General features: G+C 40.0%; 2 protein-coding genes across 2 annotated transcripts in view; both read right to left on the reverse strand.

Annotated features, from left to right (window-relative positions):
- Positions 1 to 2,157: 2,157 nt before the first annotated feature.
- On the reverse strand, positions 2,158 to 3,908 carry LOC308283985 (interferon-induced very large GTPase 1-like). The gene has a single exon (XM_080724503.1). The coding sequence runs from the start codon at positions 3,880 to 3,882 to the stop codon at positions 3,367 to 3,369; it is 516 nt and encodes a 171-aa protein (XP_080580629.1). The 5' UTR covers positions 3,883 to 3,908; the 3' UTR covers positions 2,158 to 3,366.
- Positions 3,909 to 4,502: 594 nt separating this feature from the next.
- Positions 4,503 to 27,290, reverse strand: part of LOC308283158 (interferon-induced very large GTPase 1-like) — a gene marked incomplete at its 3' end in the record, with an annotated part of 34,926 nt that continues 12,138 nt past the window's right edge. The window contains exons 4-16 of the mRNA XM_080723540.1: positions 25,920 to 25,962; positions 25,274 to 25,356; positions 22,943 to 22,973; positions 20,982 to 21,143; positions 19,228 to 19,479; positions 18,695 to 18,750; positions 16,433 to 16,513; positions 15,718 to 15,755; positions 13,957 to 14,086; positions 13,303 to 13,337; positions 12,182 to 12,311; positions 9,423 to 9,457; positions 4,503 to 8,765 (exon numbers count right to left, since the gene is read on the reverse strand). Of these exons, the coding sequence (XP_080579666.1) occupies positions 4,503 to 8,765; positions 9,423 to 9,457; positions 12,182 to 12,311; positions 13,303 to 13,337; positions 13,957 to 14,086; positions 15,718 to 15,755; positions 16,433 to 16,513; positions 18,695 to 18,750; positions 19,228 to 19,479; positions 20,982 to 21,143; positions 22,943 to 22,973; positions 25,274 to 25,356; positions 25,920 to 25,962 (5,339 nt within the window). The remainder of the gene's footprint in view (positions 8,766 to 9,422; positions 9,458 to 12,181; positions 12,312 to 13,302; positions 13,338 to 13,956; positions 14,087 to 15,717; positions 15,756 to 16,432; positions 16,514 to 18,694; positions 18,751 to 19,227; positions 19,480 to 20,981; positions 21,144 to 22,942; positions 22,974 to 25,273; positions 25,357 to 25,919; positions 25,963 to 27,290) is intronic.

A 27,290-nucleotide genomic window follows, 5' to 3' on the forward strand; every position in this document is an offset into this window, starting at 1 on the left:
AAAGGGCGCAATCAGGAAAGCATTCAGACCGGACGGGACCAGACCGGACCTCTGGGCAGGTCAACAAGACCTGCACTGACCTATGCCTGTGTTCATAATTCAATGTCTCCCTTCAGTCCTTAGTCCCCTCTTGCTTCCAGACGTCCATCATTGTCCTCGTACCCAGAAACACCTCCCCAGTTGGCCTGAACCCAGTGAGCCATAGTCGTCTATTAGACATCTGTCTAAAATTGGTATAAAAGTGAAAACCTTTTAGACATTTAAGCTTAGATTAGACGTTGATTAGACGTTATTCCAACGTTTGTATAGTCTAATCAATGTCTAATTTAAGCTTGGACGTCTAAATAACTTTCACTTTTAGACCAATTTTATCTAGCGTTCACATGTCTAACGTCTAATACAGTGTTTCTCAACCACTGTGCCGCGGACCTTTGGTGTGCCCTTTGAGATGCTTTGGTGCTTGTAAAACCTTTTTAATACCTCAAGAAAGAAAAGAAAAAAGACCATTACTGTATCAAAAGTAATCAACAAACTACTGTATATAAAAGCTGGTAAAACATTGGCCAAACATTTTGAAAATAGCCACACACACCGTATATCTAGGTGTGCCCTGGGATCTGTTGGCTATGTAAAGAAAAAAGTTGAGAGACGCAGGAAAAATGCTCCTTGGGGAAAAAAACTACCTCTCAGTAGCACTGACCTCGGTTGTCATAAAGTGGTTCGTGAGGCTAGTAAATGTAAACATCCACATCTTAAATACAGAGGGCTTCCAGCGTAAAACAGACCGTAAAAAGTCTTATTTGGGATATGTTCCTTTTAGGCAGGGTGTTTAACTGTACTTGTACTGTACTACATTTCAAATTGTATTGACTACACTTGTACTGTTTTGTCTAATAAAATAGTAAGGCCAAAGGGCATCACCAAATACTCATAATGTCCTTGTGGCGTGTTAAAGGTGGTCTTCCATTCATCTCCCTCCTTTATACAGACCAAGTGGTACGCATTGCGTGAATCCAAATAATTGAATACTGTGGCACCATGCAACAACTCAAAAGCAGAGGCTAAAAGAGGTAGACTAGAGGGTACCTGTTCTTTACAGTAATATCATTCAAACCTCTGTAGTCAATGCAAGGGCGTAAAGTCTTGTCTTTCTTCCCCACGAAGAAGAACCCCGCTCCAGCTGGGGATGATGATGGGCGGATAATGCCAGTAGCCAGAGAGTCATTGATATACTGGTCCATGGCAGCCATCTCAGGACCGGACAGAGAATATAACCTTCCACGAGGGGGTACAGTACCTGATAACAATTCAATGGCACAATCATACGGTTTGTGGGGGGGCAGTGAGTCTAGTGGCTCGAGATTTACTGAAGACTGGTTTCAAGTCTAAATACGCAGGTGGCACCGTGGATAGGTCTGGGAATTCCTCCTGCAGTGGAGGCACAGCAGTTACAGAACACTGAGCATCCCTGAGACAGTGAGAGGGACATTACTGACTCCAGCCTAGTATTACATCCTTGGTCCAGTCAATGTGAGGGTTATGCTTTTTAAGACAAGGTCGGCCTAAAACAACTGGGACATTAGGTGAGGAAATGAGATGTAAAGCTATCTCGTTTCTGTGATTGCCAGAGATTAACAGACTTACAGGAGCAGAAATATGGTTTACTGTGGCCAGAAGGCGCCCATCGAGGGCATTGGCTGTGAGAGCAGGTTGCACAGGAAAAGTCTGCAGATTAAGCCGTTCTGCCAGCGAAGAATCAATAAAACTCTCATCTGCCCCTGAATCAATCAACACTGAAATTGGCAATTGTTGGTTACCATAACTAAAAGTAGCATGCATTGTGGACCTGGTTAAAATAGGAGGGCCTTTGTATGTCACACTCACCAGTAACCCTCGTTCTACTGATGAGCTCTCCCTTTTAACAGACAGGAAGCGATGAAGTGACCAGGCTCCCCGCAGTATAGACAGGACCCTGAATCCATCCTCCTCTTGCGTTCGTCTACAGCTTGGCCCGGTCCACCTGCATGGGCTCTGTGGCATCTTTGACAACAGCTGAAGGTGTCGAGACTGCTGCAGAGAGGATTCCTGACAACTACTAATAATATTAGTATAGCTGTGCATACAAACACAAAGTGAGTAAAGTGAGTAGGACAGTGGTTAGAGTTTTCTTTTTATTATTATTATATATTTTTTTTCTTTACCAACTTAAACCTTGTATACTTTTAATTTTATTAAAATGATTCAGTGTCCCCAAGGGGCTTAGTAGCCCAACAAAGCCTAGAACTGTGCAGTTATTGCAGAGCTTTTTTTCCCCCTTTCTTTTTTTTGTGTGTGTAAAAGGAGAATTTCGGAGGAGTGCTTTTCTTGTGGCAATCTTATGTTATTTCACCCATTAACACGCATTCCCATATGAGGTCCTGTCAGATATGGGCTTAATATGGATGACAAAAGGGATATCCATTTATGGGCATAAAAGGGATGTGTGGTTCTCCTGACATCACAGTGATGCACTGTTGGCACGATGGCAATTCCCTGGGTGCCAGAGCAGAACTTCTGCCCCAAATGTTTCACACAGGCCTGTTATAGTGCCACCAGGTGGCCGATTAGTGCAAAACTAAAAACAAAAAAACAAACAAATCGTTACACAGTATTTTATTAAACAAAAGCAGTTTTTCAAATGTGTCATATTCCATCTTGATTGGCCAAGATTAACTTCCAAAGTTTGCAGGAGTTGAACAAAATGCCCTTAATCATGTGTGCGATTTCTGTGAAATTTTGCTACGCACATTCCCACTAGGCCGAGGAAGAAATGCAACTTGAAATTTTCAAATGAACCTCGTGGTGGAGCTATAACAAGCTGATTTGTGCTTTTACCTATAATTCCACCGATCAGTGTTGTACCTATTTCCTCATAAAGAAATGCTGATCTACAAGCTCAAAACACCTTGAAGTGAAGCATTGTGAACTTGTATATTTGCTATTTTTGACAAAGTTAATTGGTGTAGAGGGAAAATAAAAGAACGTTGGGAGGCCCCAGTCACCGGAGTATACAGTTGAGTAGGCTATATTGTAGGGTTTCAATAGTTAACCTTTAAATGTAGCAAATCTAATTACAATTTCAGTTTCACTGTGACATCATTACATAATCAGAGGATAATTCAGACATGATGTCGTCATGGCATGATCAGATTTATTTTGTATTGTTGGTTACATACTTCTCAATGAAAAAAAAAATGAATTTAATAATCCAGCAATAGCTGATAACTGCCAGCCACATTCATGTTGAGCATATTTTGCTTATAATCAAATAAAAGCGAACTCATTTTAGTATTTTGAAAGTGTTTTTGTTTGTAGTCCATTCACAGACTACATGTTCTCCAGGCTTTGTATAGCTTCCTGTTTTGTATGCTTTTTCCATTCTTCAGGAATTTCTCCTCGGCCTACAAATTTCTTGCCATGATGCTCCTCCAGTTCCTTTTGAAATCGACAGACAAACCATTTCCAGTAGGTCAGTTTTGATTCATCAGGGGTAATGCTCCAGTTGGCATACTCTGGACCACCATTTTGATACTCTTTGTATGGAATGGACTCCTCTGAATCAGATTTAGGGTAGAACTGTAGATCGCTTGCAACCAGTGTTGTGCAAAAATTAATGACCAGTTCCACTGTACCTCTGAAGTGCCATCCATCAATTCCAGACGGGCGGTGAAAAGGGACACTGTGCTTATCTGGACTGTGATCATCAAGAGTGTTGGTACAAATGGCTTTACAGAAAGGACACTGTACCCAGCAACATTTGCACAGTTGGTCAATGAGAATTTGATCTGGTGTCATTTGAACATCCACCACATTGATCGAGAGCTTGTTTAAATCCTCCTTCATGGACTTCAGGTGTTTCTCAATCTCCTCTTTAACACGTTGCAAGCCGCGGCAGAACCCTCTGAACAGAGGTAGCGCCGAAGAAATAAGCCATTTATTTACAAACATGTTTTAAAAAAACAAAGCCCACATGATAACAACACGTACTGGAGTGCTCGACACAGCGTACATATTCATCCTGCAGAGGTCGGCGATCTTACTTTGGCGAGGCGGAGGGGAGATCAATTCCATTCGTTTACGTGCGGCGAAGCAGGGAAAGGAGCGATAGAGAAGCGGCGCCCGAACGTGATTGAAACCGCGATCCACGAACAGAGACAAAGACCAGCCATCTTGTTTGAGCTTCTTGCTGAGTTTCAACACTGGGGAGAGGATGAGGCTCCTCCTGGCCAGCCATCCATCCAGAATGTGAGTCAACGGCGTGGCCTGCTGGATATTAGGAGTATCACACCCAGCACCAGAAAATGACTGTCAGAGCATATTAACCCTTTCAGATCGCTCCAAAAAGACACAGAGAAGAATTTCCGATGTTTTTTTTTTTTTTATTATAATTTATATCAAAAGTCCGGGAATAGACGGCGTGGCTGATGGGACCCAGTAGGAAGTCCGAGGGAGTACGGCCAGGCTTAGAAGGTGTTAAGAAAGTCAAAGTTGTTTATGTCATTGAAATGATCATAGCAGTTGGTGGCAACGTGTAGGACATCATTTAATGGACTAGAAAACTCCTTCAACCACATGTTGGTGTCTCCTCTCTTTGTTTTCACTTGTTCTGTTGCATCGTGCACTGCTTGACTCAGAAGCATGGCTATATCATCCACATTCTTCTTCATGATACGTAGTACCTTGGCCTTATTGGTGGAGATGTATTCTTCAACAGCTTTTTTAATAAATTGCTCCACTTGTTCCCTTGGATGTATGATGTAGTTCATGTAACTTTTAAAGTCCTCTTCTTTTGCCAATGATTGTAAAACATGTTTCTCCAAGTTAACCCTATTCCCACTGAAAGGAGGGTGACTACTTCTCATCTCTCCAGCCAAACGAATGGCAGTCTTGTCATGAACAGCCTGAATTGCAGACTTCTTCATTTCACTGCAAAGCAATTCACTAAGCACAGCGGCAGAGGAGTTACCTTTACAAGAGCTTTTGAATACATTATAGTATTGTTCCTTTTTGTTTTCCAAATAAATATGTGCATCATTTTTCTTCTTGAATTCCTCGTGAGACTTTGAAAGGATTGCCTCTGCAATATCAAATATGTTAAGTAAAAGGTCAACTTGGAACTCCTTGTTAAGGGCAAATGAGTTTTGCAATCCAAATTCTCTCAGGTTGTTCTTGACCTTGTCTGCTACTTCATGCAAGTAACTGATATTGTAGCCTCTTGTGCTGACAGGGTTTTTATTAATTAAGGCAATGGATTGTTTCTTAACACCATCAATGAAGGTTTGTATCAGTTTAACATCTTCACGAGGAAGACCATGAAAATCATCTTTGGGTTTTTGTTGACTTGAACTTTGCCCCAAAAAGCCCAAGACTGCATTCCACACTCTGTTTCCTGGCTTTCCTTTTTTCTCCTTCTCACTGTCTTGAGATTGCTGAAAGTCGCCTTGGTGCTTACTTATGGTTACATATTCAGAATAATTCCCAATATTTGATATTGTTTTGTAATCACAGATGGTTTTGCGGCTTTCTATAAGATCCCATGGAATGTGTAATTCCTTTCCAAGGATAGAATTCACATCCTCTTGAATGTTGATCTCCTTTATGGCATGAGTACTGGCAGTTAGGTTATTAACCCAACCTTTCCAAACATCATTGAACTCCCTCTCAAGTTCCTTCTCATCCATTGCCTTGTCTTTTAACTTGCGTGCAAGCTCTTTGCTCTTCTGCAGAAGATTATTCTCGTATTCTGTCTTCTTATCATCCAGTCTTTTTCGAGCATTCCTTTGCTCAATAATTTCCTCTAGCTTTCGTTTGGATCCTCCCATCAGTTCACCGTAAAACTCTTTCATTTTGGTTTCAAATCGTCCCCTCCACTGAACCAGAATATCTTTAACTCTGTCATCATCAAAGTAATGTTTCATGTTTTGTTCCACTTCTTCATGGGTCTTGTTCATTTCTTTGACAAGATCATTGTGCACAATTCTTTCAAGTTTTCCATTTTCAATTCTGTTGTGAAGGTGGTGTTCTGTTGTCAACATTTTTTCCCTCAAAGACCAGGTCCATTTTGCATACTCTTCTTCAAGCTTTCTGTACAGTAATATTTCCTGTGTGTTTTTGAAACTGAAAACAAAATTTTCATTCAGCAGGGCATTCCAAAGGTCTTTAATGCTGCTTTTGAATTGTGAAAGTGTCATTCCATTAGACTGTGATGCTTTTGAGATGATACATGCCTTCAGTTCTTGGATGTTCTCACTATAACCTGGGTTTGGAGAAGCCATGGGTGGACTGCCTTCCCACAGTTGGGTAAAGTATTTCACATCATACTCTACATCAAATGCAATGACATCACTGAAGAACTCTGCATCAAACACTTCTTCTTTGGCAGCTAACTTGGTCATCTCATCAAGATCTTTTTGTAGGCGTCTCTTTCCCACCTTGTTCTTTTCACCAGCTTCAATATCTGCAACATTTTGATGGACGAACACACAACTTGGAGAAAGTTTCACCTTCTTCATCCTCATGAAGGCCTGAACAGCAATGTGAAGAACATCTTGCATCTCAGATGGATTCTCTCCAAATATGTTGATCAAAGTCATGTTTGCCAGGCCAATTACAAATGTTGCCAATTCATTGTCATGGTGATGAGTGTCCTGTCCTGCCAGCTCAGGAGCACGGAGTCCTTCAGTGTCCACAACCAGGACATAGTCAAACTTTAGGTCTTTTTGGATCTCCTCTGACACTTTCACTAGCTGCATGAAGGCCCCTCTAGTGCACCTGCCAGCACTCACTGCAAACTGCAATCCAAACATTGCATTCAGCATTGTAGATTTCCCACTGCTCTGGATGCCTAAAACTGACAAAACAAAAACTCTCTTGTCTCCGAGTGTCTTGATGACCTCATCTAGAACATGGGTAATCCATGTTAAAGGCACATGAGCTGCATCTCCATCCATCAGCTCCATTGGGTGCCCTGCTATCATAAGCTCTGAAGCCAGCTTAGGGTATTGAGACCACTTTCCTCTATCACTAATGCATGCATGGGCTTCATAGATTTGTCCTAGTTCTCTGAAGATGTGCTCAACTCCAACAGTTGCTGACTGTAGTTCATCTGAAATGTCCTCCAGCTCCTTTTGCATTCTCTCCAGCTGGTCTGGTTTGTTCTGTTTTTTCTTATCCTTGTCATGTGTCTTCTTCTTTTTCAAAGCCAAGATCTCAGACCACTTTGCATCATATGCCTGGTTGATTTCAGAAAGTTTATCTGTGAAGGCGGTATCCAGAAATAATACAATCCATTTTAAGAAGTAGAGTGTTTCCTTTTCTTTCAGATTCTTCAGGTTTCCAATAAACTCCCCTACTAGCTCACTGGTGGGCTTCTTAAATTGTTTCTGTCGTATTAGCTGCTGCTTCTTTTGTTTTTCACATCTGTCCTTCTCAATGTTTCCTCTGAGGCGGTACAGATCTTTATTTACTTTACACCACTCATGCCACAAGGTTTTGCCTTGGCAAGGAAGAAATGTGTCTTTGATCTCCGAAAGCTCTTTTCCTTTGAGCAAATCCATAATTTTCAGAGCAGCAGTTTTACCTTCTTGGCATTCAGGGTCTTCTTCATCTGTTTTCATTCCAGAAACATTTCCCATGCTTTCAAGTTGGAAGGATTCTTTTGATGTTGACAAAATGTTTCTAATGATTCCTTTCAATTCTTCGACCACATCGCATTGACTTCTATCCTTCACACCCATTGTATACTTTCCTGGTTTTATCTGTTTTGCAACAGAGTCATTATTAGCAAGGAGACAAATGAGAGGTTTTGGACCCTTAACAAGGTCTGACACCATTGTCATACTTTTGTCACCTCTTCCCAGAGTAGGCAAAAGGACAACGTTGATTGAAGCCTTGTCAATCAGTATTTCACACTGTTTTTCATGTGATAGAGCATCTCCATGAAGATTACAGAAGGCAACACAGTCCGAGAAAGCATCATTTGGTTTGCCAGCTGGTAAGTACCAGGCAATCTCTGCCATGCCATCTATCAGGCAGTGAGATTTGGTGGCACCTGGACAATTCCTATGAAAGAACGTGTTGTGACGGTCATTGAGTAAGGTATTCATCAGCTGAGATTTAGATGATGATGCCACTGAACCAAGGCGAAAAAATGACACCATAGGTGTCTCAGCTTGGCAAATAGGCATATTCTTACTTGTGATGGCACCTGACTTATCAGTTACCTTCCAGGATTTTCGTATTTGCCTAAATGTCCACAAAGGACACTCAATATCCATAGTAACTGGATCAGGCACAAGTAAAGGTAAGGCATACTGACACTGTGATAGTTTGGTAATCATGTTCTGCCTGAGAAAGCTATCTGAGCTGTGAAATGCAGCCATCTGAACATCCATTGGATGGACACGGTTCTGCTTCATGTTATGATCAGTGTCTACAATGGCTTCACTAAAAAGATCAAATACACTTTCTTCTGTGCCAATCTTGTAGGAATCTGGAGTATCTTTTTCTGTACTGTTTACGGTTACTGGGATGTACCTGGCTCTATGGTCTAGCATCAACAGCTTCTGGAGGAATGTATAAGCTATGTCACTCTCAGTTATCATTTGGTTGCCCACTATTGAAGGGCCAATTTTCAGAATGTCAGCAGTTGTCAACTTTTTGTCTTTGAGGTTAAGTCTGGAGAGCAGTTCATCCACTTCTTTTTGATGTCGCTCCTCTGGGCTGATCTGAACATGCAAACAGGCAAATGAAAGTTGGTTAATACAATCACATATGAAAAACACTTACCGGTAGGTATCAAAAAGTGCAAAGGTAAAAGTAAATTAGATGTTTAATATCACTTTATTTAAATGTAGAAATTAAAAGAAAATCTGACATGTTAAAACCATTTCAAAACATATTGAAGATAGCTAATCTACAAGTTCTCAACACAACACTTAGCATCACATTGTGAGCTTGTAGCCTACATATGATATTTTCATTATTATTTTTAAATGGAGCTTATCTAAGTGATATAATCCATTTCTGTACATTTTATTTTGTCATAAATTGAATATTTTATTGACCTGAGTACTTAAATATTGAAATGTGAACATTTCTTCATCATATTATGCTGTTATAAGTACATAACGCTTATTGTAATAACGTTGCAGTCTATATGTATCTATAAAATGGAGAAATGTTGAGCTTAAATGAGTGTATATATATATATATATATATATATATATATATATATATATATATATATATATATATATATATATACACACACATATATATATATATATATATATATATATATATACACACACACACACACACACACACACACACACACACACACACACACACACACACACAGTATATACTGTATATGATCTTACCTTATCCTTGTTCTCAATGCTATCTTCAATGGAACCTATGGATACACACATAATGCAGTAAGTACCTTAATGTAGCTTAAAGGACAACTTTAGTTTTTTACAACAAGGGTTCATATTTTAGATTGTAATTAAAGAATATAAAAGATGAGTGTTGAAATTATTACATTTACTTCTTTCTATTGTTTTAGAGATTCTTATTTCAGTGTTTGGGGGCATGTGTACAAGTGGCTAAATATGTCATTTTACACAGAATAAGCCCATTCCCAAGATACAACGCAACCTTTCATGGTTGGATGTGACTTATGGGGGCCAGACGTGTTACTGTAACTAGCAATAAAGAAACGGCTGGCTTATTGTGTCAAAAAATACATATTTAGCCACTTGTACGCATGCCCCCAAGCGTACACATGCCCCACATTTTAGCAAGGTAAACGTGATAAAACAATAGAACGAAGCAAATGAAAACATTTTAACACTCACTTTTTATTTTCTCTAATTACGATTCTAAAATATGAACCCTTGTTGTAAAAAACAAAGTTGTCCTTTAATTCAAACATAAGTGAATATGTACTGTATTGTTTTGACTAGTTTTTACAAGTTGAGTTAATTAACACTGAGGGTCCTATTTTTGGGGTATAGTATTTAGGAAAGGGCGTTCCCGCGGCACCTGCTATATCCCTACATATAAATGGTCAGTCCATAAATGTATTTGCAAATGGAAAGGGGGGGAAACAGCTTTTTTTTACAGTTCACTTTACCAACTCTTATTTTAGATTTTCTTTTTTAAATTCTCTGTATCACAAATGCTTATGTCTTGTAAGGCAGTCAGTCTTGGAGTTCCCGTAACATTGTTGAACTGTGAATCAATTAAATGAGCCTGCCATCTAATGCCTTAGAAAAAAAGAAATCCCTTGGCCAAATCTATTTGCCTACCCCTGCCCTAAATCTTCTATCTTGAGCCCGTAAAATTATAAAAAGAAAGAATAAAAAGAAAGAAAGAAAAAAGAAAGAAGAAGGAACCGCCGCCAGTTCGGCAGACACAGCAAATACAAATACGAAGACAATTGTTTTCGATTTGTATTTGCTGAGTTTGGAGTTATTATTATAGAATAGAATAGAAATAGCCTATGCCTATATACTGTAGGCCTACTTTTTTAGGATATTAGCCGACTGTAGGCTCATGATGCCCTCATCATACATGAAAGACAGTATGCAAAATACATGTATGATTGAATAATGCAAATAGGCCTACTCCAAGAAAAAGGACAAGGCGTTACTGTTACTGGCCAGCTCAATAACAGACATAGGTCTGTATGGTAAGCTGCTGTGGTTGGTAGGTCCAAGACGCACAGGAAAGTAGCCTACTGTATAGACAGGACAGGGTCCAGTTCAGTCCCCGTACGCACCCACTCCCCCGCACACACCTTTCTCTATCTCTCCTATAATTAATAATAGCTTTACAGGCGCGCGTAATGACAGCGCACTTAATCCCATTGTGTGCCTGACTTGGTCTGCGTGAACTTGGTAGGCCTACTGTTCCCACCGACCTCGATTTCCCCACGAGAATCAACGGTCTATCAATATAGACAGACAGACAGACAGCACCACGTGTCAAGCGCAAGTGCGCCTTGGCAGTATATTCATGGTGCATATCTTTTGGGCCGACGATATAATTTGATAACAAGACAGACCCAAGCCCCCCCCCCCCCCCCCCCCCCCGCGGACAGTAGTGATTGACTAGGTCGCAAAAAGGCGAAAAGTAGCCGATCTACAAGCTCACAATGTGGTGGTGGGTCTACACAACATGCTTGCGAGCTTGCAGATCAGCTATTTTCGGTGAGCTACCCAAAGTCATAGCCTATAAGGCTTTGTTTATTTGATCAATTTAATTAAAGAGTAGCCTATATAGTTCCTTATTACTGCTAAAACCATCATCAGTATCATTTAATTAGGACATATATCGCAATGTCAAAGTGGGTGATTTTATAGGCTTTGATCCAAACAAAGTGATATGAAGCGCCTCCTTAAATGCTAAAAATTTGAGTCAGAAATATGCAGAAATATATATAGGCTATTAAGCCTACTTGATTCATTTAGCAATAAATAGCCCAAGAACGCGTGGCCAAATAAAAACATAGCCTAATAAGCGTCACCGTTTCCACATCAAATAATCTCTCTCTGTCTCTTTCTTTCTTTACAAGCAACGGGTCCATAAATATATGCATAGGCCTACTCCCTAGTCCCAAATGTTGAATCTAGCATAGGCATATGCGTGTGATGAGCCATAACTTTATATGCGGTGGCGCATGCTTAACAAGAACAGATCTAACAGGATGCTAGCTTGCAGATCTGTTCTTTTTAACCACAGGATTCATTTTGCCCTGACACATAACAGCCGTGCTATAAGGAATCCTATACTGTACTATCAGACAGATAAGGAATCCTATACTGTACTATCAGACAGTAAGCAAATCAGTTGTCGCCTTTGCGGCACGGCAGAAAAACGTAAATGGAAATGTGCATGTCGCCCTATTAGTACGGTAGGAGATCCTGTTAGTACACTTACATTTGCCCCTATTAGTACACTTCGCCTTATCGGTACGTCGCCAAAACGGGATTTCCCCGCGGATATATCGTCCCCAAAATACCGTTTAGGGATAGAGCAAGTTGCCTTGCCTGCATTTAGCGCATATAGGGTGAAGGTTAAGGGGTCAGTATGCTCAGTAACAAGTAGTGACTTATTGAATGCAGGTGTTTACCTGTCTCACTTGGAGCAGGAACAGCTGTGCTGCTGGGACTTGGAGACTGGTGCCCAGGTGTTGTGTTGTCATCTTCTCCAACACTACCTGTCGTCTCTGTGCTTCCAGCAACAACAGCTTTGAGGTCACTCTAAGAAAACAGGACATTTTCTTTAAGCTTTGTATACTGGCTGATAATCTGATTTGCTGAAACAGATGCACAAAACAATACACAATACACTGACATTACCGTAAACAATACGTGTGTTTTATTTTTATTTTTGAGCGCTGTCTCCTTAGTGTGACCGTGTGTGTAGCTACTGTATGCGTGTGTGTGTGTGTGTGTGTGTGTGTGTGTGTGTGTGTGTGCATGTGTGTGTGTGTGTTAGGTTGAACTCCCGTTGGGTCGAACAGCGTCGGCAGGTTAGATAATCACCCGCGAGCGTCGGCAGGTTAGATAATCACCCACGTCACGGTTACTGAGGTTAGGTTTAGGGTTATGGTTAGGTTTAGGCATAGTTTTACTGAGGTTAGGGTTAGGGTTAGGTTTTGGTGGTCGATCCAAAGGGTGTTCGACCTAATGACATGTTACCGTGATGGCCTGGGGGAGCAAGTATGTATAGGGTGCCGTTTGGGTCATAATTCATAACTGACTCACACATACACAACCACTGCTCATACTTCAAACATGGGTTTGATTTTTATTTCTTGAGGGCATGCTATAATTAATCCCTCTGGCATGCACGCGTGGTCACCGAATTAAATTAAACACACACGCACACGCACACACACACACACACACACACACACACACACACACACACACACACACACACACACACACACACACACACACACACACAGCTCTCAACACAACACTTCACATCACATCACATTGTGAGCTTGTAGCCTACATATGATATGTTCATTATTATTTTAAATAGAGCTTATCTAAGTGATATAATCCATTTCTGTACATTTTATTTTGTCATAACTTGAATATTGTATTGACCTGAGTACTTAAATGTTTGAAATGTGAACATTTCTTCATCATATTGCTGTTAAAGTACATTATGCTTATTGTAATAACGTTGCAGTCTATATGTATCTATAAAATGGCTTAAATAGTGAAATGATCTTACCTTATCCTTATTCTCAATGCTATCTTCAATGGAACCTATGGATACACACATAATGCAGTAAATACCTTAATGTAGCATAATTCAAACATAAGTGGTAATAACTAGTTTTTACAAGTTGAGTTAATTAACACTGAGGGCCCTATGGATTTAGGATCCTAAATCCTCAATTTTGAGGTATAGTATTTAGGAAACGGCGTTCCTGCGGAGAAGACCGCAGGAAGAGAAGAGAAGACCAGCAACCCATTAATTGAGGATTTGGGAATCCCTAAATCAGGGGTCGGTAATAGGCGGCCCGCGGGCCAAAATAATTCTCATAAATCTCTGAGATTTAGGTCGCATTTATGTGAGTTTTGGAAGTCAGATATTTGCTCGATTCCTCTCAGATATCTGTGAGATATGAAGTCCGAAATCTGCCCGGCCCCAGCGGAGATTTATTTTTCTCTCTCGTCCAGATGTTCCTAATACGCTGTCGTAAGCAACTACACGTGCAAATAACGGAATCGGCAAAATGGGCAGCGGATATATCGTCCCCAAAATACCGTTTAGGGATAGAGCAAGTTGCTTTGCCTGCATTTAGCGCATATAGGGTGAAGGTTAAGGAGTCAGTATGCTCAGTAACATCCAAGTAGTGACTTATTGAATGCAGGTGTTTACCTGTCTCACTTGGAGCAGGAACAGCTGTGCTGCTGGGACTTGGAGACTGGTGTCCAGGTGTTGTGTTGTCATCTTCTCCAACACTACCTGTCGTCTCTGAGCTTCCAGCATCAACAGCTTTGAGGTCACTCTAAGAAAACAGGCCATTGTCTTTAAGCTTTGTATACTGGCTGATAATCTGATTTGCTGAAACAGATACACAAAACAATACACAACAGTACACTGACACTTTCATTACCGTAAACAATACTCACAACTACAAACAAACACACACATTACATCAAACACAGATGGACTCAGTTTAAAGGAGCTATAGTCAACCTTTTCTTGAAAAACGGATGCTAAAATAAAAATAATGTTTCGGAAATATTTTATAATAAAATAAACTTCATATATGTGTTTCTATTCAAAAATGACCACAAAAAGCGTAACATAATGATAAAATACTCATTTTGGCCATTGTCAGACCTACACTTTGTTTACATTCTAGTCTATAGACTAGGATGTAAACAAAGTGTCAGCCCTACAATGAAAAAGTTGACTATAGCTCCTTTAAGTATAAGAAGGTGGTCTGATCGTGAGATCAGCCACAAAAAAGAGACAACTAATAGTGCGCAACATAGAGGACACCCCCCCCCCCCCCCCATGCATATTATTGTTTTTAATTTTCTTTACTAGTATTATTATAATTATTAGTATTAGTATTAGTAGTAATACTCCCCCATTATTCTGAATTATGTAAATGATTAGATTAGGTTTATTTAATAACAAAATGTATTATTTGGAAAAATGTGACTATGTGACTAATTTGAAATTATTGCAATAATATAATATTTAAAAAAAACACAGATGGACTCAAACACATGCGAGCAAACCAATCAGTTGTGTGTTTTATTTTTATTTTTGAGCGGTAGTCACACCGTCTCCTTAACGTGACCGCGTGTGTAGCTGTGCATGCTGTGTGTCTGTCTGTATGTCGCCTGAGCATCAACTGCAATAATACAAGATACGACAAGGCGACACAGGTGTACTACTCGACTTTTCTTTACTGAAAAAAAAGCATCCATGTCTAACAAACTGCACAGAAGCTTGCATGCATTCAAATGTAACCGTCGTGAGACATTTCACGCCCCTATTCCAAACAAAGCCCTCTTTATTTACTGCATGAGGTGCAAGGCGTAGCAGCAAGTCAGTGTTGAGGGCGCTGGAGGATTTGACGCAAGTGACAGTTCATTAGTAATCAAAGTCAAGTCAATTGTTAAAAAAAGTTACTGTGTGAATTGCTTCCAAACTATACGGCCAGCAGCCATTATCACCTCAAGAAAGACCACACATTAACACCACACGCCACATTATAAAGTCTATTGAAGTCCACTTTCTTGCTGCCAGCTATCAGATACGCTCCTTGAAAGGTTTCTCGGGGGCATACACTTTTTTGATTTTTTTCTACGCGCCATAGGACGTATGATGCGTTACGCGGTAGAATACACCACTGAAACCAACACAGCACGACACGTATTCACCAGTCTGTAACTCTATAACAGTTGTTAAGCAGTCCACAACGGAATGAACAGTACATGATTGAGGGTAGGGCGTTCTCATACATTGTAAAGTCTGATAGCTGTTGGAACAAAGGGTAGTCTGTATCAGTCTGTGTATTAATATAACTAGTAGTAATACAGAGGAATGTTCTGCATTGACCCTCCAATAAAATTTAACAAATATGGAACAAGTTAAGCCACTTCCAAAAGTTGATCTTACCTTATCCTTGTTTTTGCTGCCATCTCCATCGATGGAACCTACAGTATTTGCATAATTAAATATACAGATAATACACAAGTACATGTACTTAAGTACGATTTTGAGGCATTTGTACTTTACTTGAGTACAGTTTTCAATACTTTTACTTTTAATATTATAATATTATATTACATACATTAACCACTTGTACAGTAGCCCTATTTTATACGCAGGATTTTTGAAAATAGCCGATCTACAAGCACACAATGCCTAGCATCGCGCCGCGTTGTGAGCTTGTAGATCTGCTATTTTCAAACATTTTGTACTTTTACTTTTGGTACTTTAGGTCCATTTTGATGACAACACTTTCATACTTTTACATTTTGAATTCCATACTTCTACTTGTAACAGAGTATTTCTACAGTGCAGTATTTATACTTTTACTTAAGTAAATCAAGTACTTAAGTACTTTTTCCACCACTGACATTTACTGTAAGCATCACAATGCTGCTTCATGTTAAGTCATTTTGTGATGGGTAATGTTTTCCTGAAAATCCTTTTCCAACTGAAATCCTTTAAAATGTGTAAATTTACTGGGGTTGCTGTACTTGGTCTACAATGTATTTCCCTCTAATCTTCTCTTCTGCTAAAATGGCCTTTAAAATATCTCACCATGTGAAGTATTGTTAGCTTGTATACTAGTGTTAAAGTCTACAGTAATTACATATTGTCTCACCTCTTCTAGAAGTTGGAAACATTGGACCACACGATTTTTCTTCCCCTTGAGATTTGACGTCCATCATGTGCTGTTTCTGTTCTGTGTTTTCAACATATGACATATAACATTTATGTAACTATGTGGTTTATTTTCACAGATCATACCATAAAAAGATATTTAAAAAAAAAAGTCTCTTAAAGATATTTTCTCTGTTTATTTCGTCATACCTTTTATACATAAATAATATATTCCTTTGTTAAAATCACTGATGGCTCTCTGCCAATGTCAAGCACCTTGGGTTTTTGAAAAGCACTATATAAATTCAAGTTATTCTTATTCTTATTATTCTCATTCGTATTCTTATTATTGTCAATTTTCCCATGAGTCACAACTGTCACTGTGAAGTCAAGACTCTTTACCAAATTGTTTTTTCTAACCTCTTCATCCCTGTCGTGTATGAAAGTAACATGCTGGCCAGTTGGTAAGAGTAAGAAAAAGGCATGGGTCCCTAGACCAATCTGACCCTGCAATGACCCCTCTCCCAGTCCTTCAGTGTTTTGTAATGAAAGCATGTTGATGACAGATGTCGACCACATAAATCATACAGTCTGTCTGCAAACTGTGAGGATTTAGATACTGCAGCTTCATGATGGCCGAGTTTAAGCGGTAACCTCCACACTAGGGATGGGTATCGTTCACCTTTGAATCGATACGATACCTTTTTTCGATACCTGGGAATCAATACGATACCCTTTTCGATACCATTTTCAATACTTTTTATTTAAGTTAGGTGATGATGATGATCACACAGTGTGGCGGAGCGGAGAGTATAGACGTTGGATAATCACCATAATAATAAACATTATAGGCTATTGTCAGCTATTTTCCACAGTAACGAGTGTAGCCTACTAAAGCATTCATTAAACTCTCAGTAGCCCAACTGTTACAGATGCGACCGGCCAGGGGTGCGTTCCAGTGTATCGAAACGAGGTATTGTTCGTTTTTACGTGAACCGATACCCGATATTATAGACGACATGCAATCGATACCATTAAAAGTAACGCAGACGATACCCATCCCTACTCCACACAACTGCTATATGTCACCAATCAACACAACTGTTAGACAATATAGCAACAATGATATGGACCTGATACTGATACTGATTATTATGATGTAACACTCAATATGAGACGATAGTACATTGTGAGCAGGCCTGGAATTCCATTTCAGGGGCAAGGCCACTTTAGTGTTGTCCATTTTTTGAGGGCCATGAAAAAAAATATACAGATTCAAATAATTCATTGCATTTGAGGGTTAAGGGAGGATTAAGGATGATTTTAAATTTGATGTAGACTATCTGCAGTCTAGGGTATTCACCAAATATTCGAATATTAGAATATTAGAATATCAAAGTCACTATTCAACGTTGTTCACTGAAGTCGAATATTTGCATATTTTCTTTTTTTATTGTTTTCTCTTTAAAAAATGTATAGTTTATAAAGCTTAGCTAGATAAGAAGTCATAAGAACGAGCTGTCAATGCCCCTGGTGGATGAATTTGTCAATGCTCTATTCAGTATACCAGGGCTTCTCAAACCTTTTTAGGCCGTGACCCCCAAAATAAACATATTTGAACTGGGGACCCCCACCCCGAGAAGCACTTGGAATGGTAGGTATTACATTTAATGTCACTTGGTTCCGTAGATAAATATTGTGAAAATAGCTGATCTACACGCTCACAACGCCTCGCAACGCGAGGCGTTGTGTTGTGAGGCGTTGTGAGCATGTAGATCGGCTATTTTCACAATGCTCGTCTCTTGCTTACTTAATATTTGACAGTTTGGCCAGTCCTGTTGAATATTCGACTATTTGAATTCTTTGACGTCGAAAAATTTGAATACTAAAAATCACTATTCGCGCTGTCAAATAAATAAATTATGGTATTTACAATCTGATCCATGCTCATTCCTGCACCAATCAGGGTCGAGTCACTGGATGGAGAAAGTGGTACAGTCTGGGGGCATTAAGGCCTCAGTGCATGTCATTTTTTTTGGAGGGGCACAAGGCCCAAATGAGGGGCAACGATGGCCATGGCCATGAGCCATTGTTACATTATGTGTTGCTACAGACCCAGGTGGCATTGAAACATAATGTTTAAAGCATAATGTCACCAAAATGTAGCTATTGAAATCATTAAAATATAATGCAATGGAATAAAGAGAATACATTTTCAATAACTGGTGACATATGTTATCTTCCTCTGGACTGAAATACTCACTGCTGTTGTCATCTTCGGTTGGCGTCTCCATCTCCATCGCAGCCATACTCTGTATTCTTACAAAGAGTCACAAACAAACATGGCCAAAGATTAGTGGTCCGGTTGGCCCATCAGCTTCCTTTCTATATTAGTTATTGGTTGTTGGTTAAGCTGTTTCTATTAGCTGGGGCCGCTGGTGGACTCAACTGGTGCCCCGACCTTTTCCCTTCCCGTTCGGCACAGCGACTCCTCGGTCTGTGCCAACACTGTATTTAAACCCCGGCCTACCGCGTGGAAAGCTAACATCTTAACCGCTCGACCAAAGACAATTCTATAGGCTAGGGGAGATACAGTATATTAGGCTTTTACTTCATCGGGCAGAGACTCCGAACCACTGCTGCTACAACTATTGACCTCCTCCCACCGGGAAACCCGATCTGGGTTACGGCACCAATAAACAGGGTCTCCTGTGTGGAAAACCATACTGTATATGTATATTTAAAACAGGTAGTTCCGACGAAGCAGAGCATTAGCAGGACTAGCAGGATTCATACTTAATTGTGTCTGGAGGTCCAGCTTCATCACTGAAGAGAGGAGGACTGTCCATAGACCTGTGACTCTTCAGAGACTGAGGTCCATCACCGGATTGATGAGGGAGGTTTATACTCGAGAGACTCTTCAGTGACTGAGGTTCACTGGAGTCGGGAGGTTCGTCATTAGACTCTGCTCTGCTGATGGGCTGTTTGTCAGTTCTCTCCTCCTCCCCCTCCACTGGCTGACTCATTTGTTGGTTACGGTCCCGGACACTAAAACGGAACAGAATACAGACAATGAGGAGTGCGTCACCAGCGCCTAAACAATGGAGCTAGGGGGAGCCAGTGCCAGGAGGAGCCAGTGCATAGAGCCAGTGCTCCCCCTATCGGCCAGAGCCGATAGCCTGGCTCCCCCTGACCCTCTCCCCTGTATACCAAACAAAATCACTGTATGCAGTGTTTTGCGGTGTTGCCAGTCTTGCTTGTTATAAGCGATACATTTGGGCATGTATTCATAGACCTGGTTGCTCGTTTCTCTCACATAACCAGGCAACACAGGCTTGGTACTGTATATGTTGTGCCTGTGTAGTGTGTACGGAAGTGAATTGGCGTGTGTGAGAGAGAGAAAGAAGTTTACAAAAAGAGAAATATCTGTTGAAAAGTAGGTATTGTACTGTATGTTAAAAAATAAATGGGTCCCGACCCAGTGCTTCATGGGAACCAGTGGTGTACAGTATCTATAGTAGGACTATGTATAGCACATGGGGACCGTACCTATGTTCCCCAGGTTCTATGTTCCCCAGGTTCTATGTTACCCACTTCCCCCCAAAAAAGGTTCTATGTTCCCCAGGTTCTATGTTCCCCACCCTGCTCCTCAAAAAAAGGTTCTATGTTCCCCACTAAACCAAATAAAGGTTCTATGTTCCCCGCTCACAAGAAAATGCAGGAAATGGTGGGCGCAAACCAAAAATGCAGGTAATGGTGGGCCCTGGGCAATTAGCCTTCGGTATATCCTTTTCAATAGAGGCATGATCAACATTAGCCATCATCTGCAGTTTCCAGGTGCTTTATTTATAACGCAGATAAGAAAAATGTTTTACACACAAAAGTAAATAGGCCTACAATTATACAAGCTGAAAGGACAACTTCACCCATTTTCAACTATCATATAATTGGTCTTCACTAATGCTTATTATAATATGGTATAACTTTTACTCTGTGTGTCAGAGGAGGTCTGTGGACACTACCAGTGACATAACAACTGGTGGCCCCCATCTTCACTTAATGTGGCCCACAGGTTAACATCAGAATTCTGATATATTGTTGATTTCAGCTGTCAAAAAACACGAATCCTAATTCAGGTGCCCAGTTGTCCAGGTGCCCACATGTCCCTATAATGAACAGAAGTCTCCACCCCTAAGTGCCCACTCGACTAGGTGTCCACTTGTCCAAATGCCCAGTCATCCCAAAGATATGGTGCCCAGATTTCCCTAGTGCCCCCCTGTCCCACTATATAGTATTTGTAATTGTTTCTTGCATTTTTGTATGAGCGGGGAACATAGAACCTTTTTTTAGTTAAACGGGGAACATAGAACCTTTTCTTTGTGAAAGCAGGTGGGGAACATAGAACCTGGGGAACATAGAACCTTTTTTGCGTAAGAGGGGAACATAGAACCTTTTTTATAGGGGAAAATGGGGAACATAGAACCTGGGGAACATAGAACCTGGGGAACATAGTTTGGACCCCTAGCAGATGTATAGGCGGATGCACATACTTAGTGTGTGAAGAGCCAGCTGCAGTGAAGAAACCAGGGTGGATAGAAGAGTCTCTCTCAGACACACAGCTCAGACACGGCTCTGTTTCCTGGATGGGATGTTTGACAGTTCCCTCCTCCTCTCTCTCCCCAGACTGACTCTTCTTCTCATCTTTATCAAACCTTTATCAAAAAGGTCACAAAAATGGAATGGAAAACAGCAATGATGGATGCATGCACATATGCATATGCAAGTAAAAGTACTTGCGTATTTACTCAAGAGTAGTTTTTTTTGAGGATCTGTACTTTTAAAGTATTTTTTAAATGCTCTACTTTTACTCTTACATTTGAGTAATTGAAAAAGTAAATCCTTGTACTTGTTACCTTTCATTTGGACAATGAGTAAGAGTAGTTTAAATTCAGTAAATAAGTAAAGTAAATTCAGGTTTTTGACATACTGTGAAAGCAATGGGACTGCTGGTTTCCAGCAGGTGGCAGTAGTGCACTATTATGGTTGCCAAAATTGTGAAAATAGCAGATCTACATCCTCACAACGCCTCTGTCGCATTATGAGCATGTAGATCTGCTATTTTCACAATGGAACAGATGTAGTCAAACTAATGTAATGCCAACTCATACAATTCCAAGTGCTTGTCAGGGTGGGGGTCCGCAATTGAATATTATTATTTGGGGGGTCGCAGCCTGAAAAGGTTGAGAACCACTGACCTAAGACATGTCCTTTGTTTCTAACATTTGCAGCACTTGATATTGTTTACATACAGTTTACATAATATATTTTCTTAAAAATGTTATTAAAAGCTCAATGTAGTGACATGGATACATGGAAATGGCACATGACAGAAGGGAAATGCCGTTCAACACATTTCAACAAGACTGTTGTTGTACAATGGGTAGAAAGGAAGCCTGGGAAAGGAAGTCTGGGGACATTTGATTGTAATATATCTGCCTTGTCATTGTTGGTGAGCTGCCTGATGCCTGCTCATATGCATCTAACTTCCTGCCATCATTCAGTTTTGAGCCGTGGCCCTTATGTTTCCTGCACTGTAGTTGCACGCAGCTCCATCTCCTATTCAACTTACATTGTATTTGTGAACCACTGAGCATTTATGCAGAAAGTTTAACCAATGTAACCTTTATGATGTTTCATAATATGTAACCTCCTTTTAACCTTAAAGGACAACTTTGAACCCTTGTCTTACAACAAGGGTTCATATTTTAGATAGTCATTAGAGAAAAGAAAAGGTTAAGTGTTAAAATGTTTTCTTTTACTTCTTTCTATTGTTTTTCAAGAAATTGATAGGAACACATGGTAGCAGATTCTGGTGGCCTATAGGTCCAGTGGTGGAAAGTAACTAAGTACATTTACTTTTAAGTACTGTACAAATAAGATTGTACTGTACAGTAAAATGTTGAGGTATTTGTACTCGACTTGAGCTTTTCCAATTTCTTCTTCACTACTGGGATCCAAATATTGTACTTCTACTCCACTACATTTTTTGAAAACTTTAGTTACAAGTAGATTGGTATTATTATTAAAAAGACAATTAAGCCAATTAAGCCGTATATATACATTTCGGCCAGGGCATTTGAAAATAGCCAATCTACAAGCTCACAATGCGTCGTGACGCGTTGTGAGCTTGTAGATATGCTATTTTCAAATGTTTTTATACATTTGCAAACTTTAAATGGAGCATTCTGCACAATGAGTACTTTTACTTTTTGTACTTTGAGTACATTTTGAAGGCAATACTTTTGACTTTTACTCAAGTACATTTTGAATTACAAACTTTTACTTTCTACATTGCCGTATTGATACTTTTACTTTTAAGTATGAAATGTGAGTAAGTATTCCACCTCTGCCTAGGTCACAAGATACTAAGTTTACTCCAACAGTACATCTGTAGAATAACTACACACACTACTTACATTGTGTGTATATTGAGGATTAAATGTTTACTTACTGTGTGAGACTTTGTGTGTATTTGACGGATCCTGAATCAAAGAGAGAAATTGGAGGGTTCAAGTTATATCAGTCAGGGACGGACTGGGACTAAAATTCAGCCCTGGCATCTTGACCAGACCAGCCCCCACAACCAACGTGCGCTAAGATACTCTACCGGTCGAGGGCGGCACATATAAATACACAAGTGTTTAATACCACAACTTTTAGAGACAACAAATGATAACTACACAACTTCACGATCCATACATTGTATAACATACAGTTCTCACCACCAAACAGCGGAGTATGAACATGATTAGTGCCAAAATGTGTCAGAACTTTGGCTTTTTTTTTTTTTACACCAGCCCCCCCAGCCCCCTAGCCTACCAGCCCACCGGGCAAATGCTCTGTATGCCAGATGGCCAGCCCGCCCCTGATATCAGTTCATCACTTGCGCAGATTGTGTGCCAGTTTGTGTGTGTGTGTGTGTGTGTGTGTGTGTGTGTGTGTGTGTGTGTGTGTGTGTGTGTGTGTGTGTGTGTGTTTGTAGGGCAGTGTAAATGTCAATATGGCTATTGACTCCCCCCACCAAACATACTCCCAGCTTGTATCAAATTAATGTACACTAGGACTGTATGTATAGGATGCGTCTCACTTCATGTGTTGACTTACACCAATATGTATGGACAAAATATGCTATTTTTGACACTCCATTGATAAACTTTTGTTTACACTCCTTTGATAGATGATGGCCAATATGAGCATAGGTCACAAGGATATGTTGATTAACTTAACCCTTAAGTGCTGTTCGGGTCATTTTGACCCGTTTTACATTTTCATTTGGAAAACAAAGGTAGAAGTTTAAATTGTTTCCACCTGAAACTCACTGGCCTTAAAGATTCTTCTGAGATGAACATGTAAAAAAAATATTTTTGCACTACACCCATGCTACACCCCCCTCATATTTTTTGAACCTTAAGTGCTGTTCGGGTCATTTTGACCCGGAAGCACAGATGCACAGAAATACACAGTATTATGCCAAAACAGAGACACACAGTCACCCCCACTTGTCACCCCCACTTCTAACACCCCCCTTCCGAAGCCCCATTCCGAACCCTCCCCCCCCCCCTTTCCGCACCACCCCCCCTCCCCACACTTAACCCCTGATGCACAGAAATGCAAGGAATCATGTACAAACACAGATACACAATCACCCCCTAACCCCTTCCACCCCTCCAACCCCTCTCACCTCACCCTTACCCCCTCCCCTCCAAACCCCCCAACCCAACCCCACACCACCCCCCCCCCCCCCCCCCGCCACCCCAGACGCACAGAAATAAAAGAAAGCATGTATACTAACACAGACACACAGTCACCTCCTTCCCCCCCTCCCCCCTCCTATCGCCCTCACCCCCCCACACCCTTCACCCCCTCTCCTCCTCACCCCTCCCCTCCTCACCCCCACTCCTCCTCACCCCTCCCCTCCTCACCCCCTCTCCTCCTCACCCCTCCCCTCCTCACCCCTCACCCCTCACTTATCTGAAGTTTTCCTTGTGACTGTACTGTATCTTAACGGAAATTTTACATTATTTTACATAAACATAAGGTGCTGTAAAGTAACACTGTATTTCAGGGGTGCTGTGGATGAAAATGTTGTTTACAGGGGTGCCCTGAGACCAAAGTGTTTGAAAACCTCTGTCCTAGTGTATACGTTCAAGTGTATATTCATATGTGACATTCATGTGTGTTCACATGTGTGTTCAGCTCTATGTGAGAATGATGTCCTGTTGAACCACAAGTATTCAATTAATGGGCATGTTGTTCATAAAAATATTGTCTGATTTTCATTTTGTCCTATAAGCATGAGCAATATTGCCCAGTATTAAATAAAGTAGTTGTTTTACATGAATTTCATCTAAATCATTAAAAACGCCTAGCTCTTTCAGTGTTTAATGTGATATAGCAAAGCAAGAATGCAAACATTTACCATATATATCATATGAATTGTTTGGTATTGAGTCAAAGTCAATGTATCATGATGATTTGTTAAGTAAAAAATTATATTAGTGTTGTTTTTTTTAAACCAAATACCCCCGGGTCAAAATGACCCGAACAGAACGAAGGTGTAGTGAATCTGAACAGAACTTAGCTATAGTCAACTTTTTCTTGAAAAACGGATGCTAAAATAAAAATAATGTTTCGAAAATATTTTATAATATTTTATACAATATTTTCGAAACATTATTTTTATTTTAGCATCCGTTTTTCACGAAAAAGTTGACTATAGCTCCTTTAATTTGAATAGGAATGTGTGATTGTCTGTGGCAGTTTAGGTTAACCATTGTCTCACCTTGTGGAGACGCTGGGCTACAGATCGTAGTTGGTGGAATGTTTTGAGACGTTGAATCAATGTCCATAAGATCATCTTCTTCACTGTAATTCAAAGAAAGAAAGAAAAAAAGAAAGAAAGAAAGAAAGACATTTCTTAAATGTGTTTGTCTGAAAATATCTTTCAGATATTGGTTATATTTTTGGAATTTAGAACATACACCATCCAAAATGAGTTGTAGCAACGGTAACCTATTGTTATTTCTTGATGTACATCAGTGACACTGCCTTTAGAATGCCTTATTCCCTCAAATCAATGACAGAAGTGCAAAACCTCAAACAAAATGTCCCACTTGTGAGTGTGATTGTGAAACTTATCGATCCCTTGCCAGGTAAACCTACCCGGTCGAATACACATCATGTTGACCAGGATCGCAAGACATTCGTTTCTACTGTAGCACATACTGTATTCACTTTTAAATAACGTTAACCAACATTTCTTTTTTAAATTATTGATTCATGGCCAATGTTATGTATTGTTTATAAAACATATTATGTATGTTCCTTTGCAAATGCAAAGATCCATATAACAAAATAAAGACACAAATCCATTCATTCTTCTCTTATGTCTTTCCAGGTGAAGTTGAAAAAAAGATCAGTGCCCTTACTATGCGTCTGAACGTCCAGTACTGAAGTTCAGAGGGAGACTCATTCGAGCACAATTTAGATATTGTTATTATTGTGGGCTTGCCTGAAAAACTTTATCAAGTTCTCCTCAAAACTTTGGCACCTTTCTACTCCTACATACATAGACAGAAAATGAAAATAAAAACATCAATGTGTTCAGCTTACGGTGGCGACGTGTGCTATACTTTTTACAGCAATCGGCGAAATGGTGGCGCTGTAGGAAGCCTTCGAAAGTGCGAACTTTGAACAGAGCTCATGCTCTGTTTGAGGTACAGCCATGAAACCTGTATACACGTATGTGTCTCCTCATGCCGAACAACTTTTACGCTCTGACTTTTGACCTCTGACCTTTATTTCTCCCACCATTTTGAATTATATGAAAAACAGTACAAATATATCTCCTCCTGGGATCTTTGCGTTACGCACACAAAACTTTTTTTACATGAACTTTGGACCAATACGGTTAAACTGATAAACCAGATTATTTTTTAAAGTGAAAGATTATTTTGTAATAATTCAATGAATATTGCGGTTTTATGCAAATTATTCTTCTGCCTCTAAATCACACATGCAAAGTAACACGTTCATGATATTTGGCAAAGTTGTAGAGGGTATGTCCAAATATCACTGAAACCAATCTTATTCCAATTGGCCAAAGGGGGGCGCTATACGAAGCGTTTGAAAATTCAAACTTTAAACAGGCATAAGTCATGCCTCGTTTCGTTTGAAAACATGCAAGTTGCTTACACGCGTGCCTTGACTCAAGCGGAAGACATTTGTGTCTTTGTTAAGTAAGCTCCGCCCTTAGATTTTGCACCATTTTGAGCAGTTTATAAAACGCTTAAACACGTTTTTATCCTGGGATTTTCGCGTCACGTGCACAGAACTTTTTTTACATGAACTTTGGACCGATATCTAAACATCTGTCTGATCAGATTTTTTTTATTGAAACATTCTTTTTTAATAATTCAATGAATATTGCAGTTTTATGCAAATTATTCTTCTGCCTCTAAAACATGTATGCAAAGTCACATTTTCATGACGAAATACTGTAGAGGGTTAGTCCAAATATCACTGAAACCAATCTTACCCCAATTGGCCAAAGGGGGGCGCTATATAAAGTTTGTAAAACGCTTAAACCAGTTTTAAGCCTGGGATTTTTGAGCAATTTGCATGAAACATTCTACACACAATCTAAGGACATTTATCTAACATGCCTATGAAGTGCACACTTTTTTAAAATAATATTAATAATAATAAATATAGCTGCAAGCAGGGATAAAGTGGCCAAAAACACCTCAAATCATGAACACAGCCTGCGATGTGCGTGAAATTTTAGAAGCACATTCCCA

Source organism: Nannobrachium achirus, assembly GCF_963921795.1.
Source record: "Nannobrachium achirus genome assembly, chromosome: 4".
Taxonomy (NCBI): domain Eukaryota; kingdom Metazoa; phylum Chordata; class Actinopteri; order Myctophiformes; family Myctophidae; genus Nannobrachium; species Nannobrachium achirus.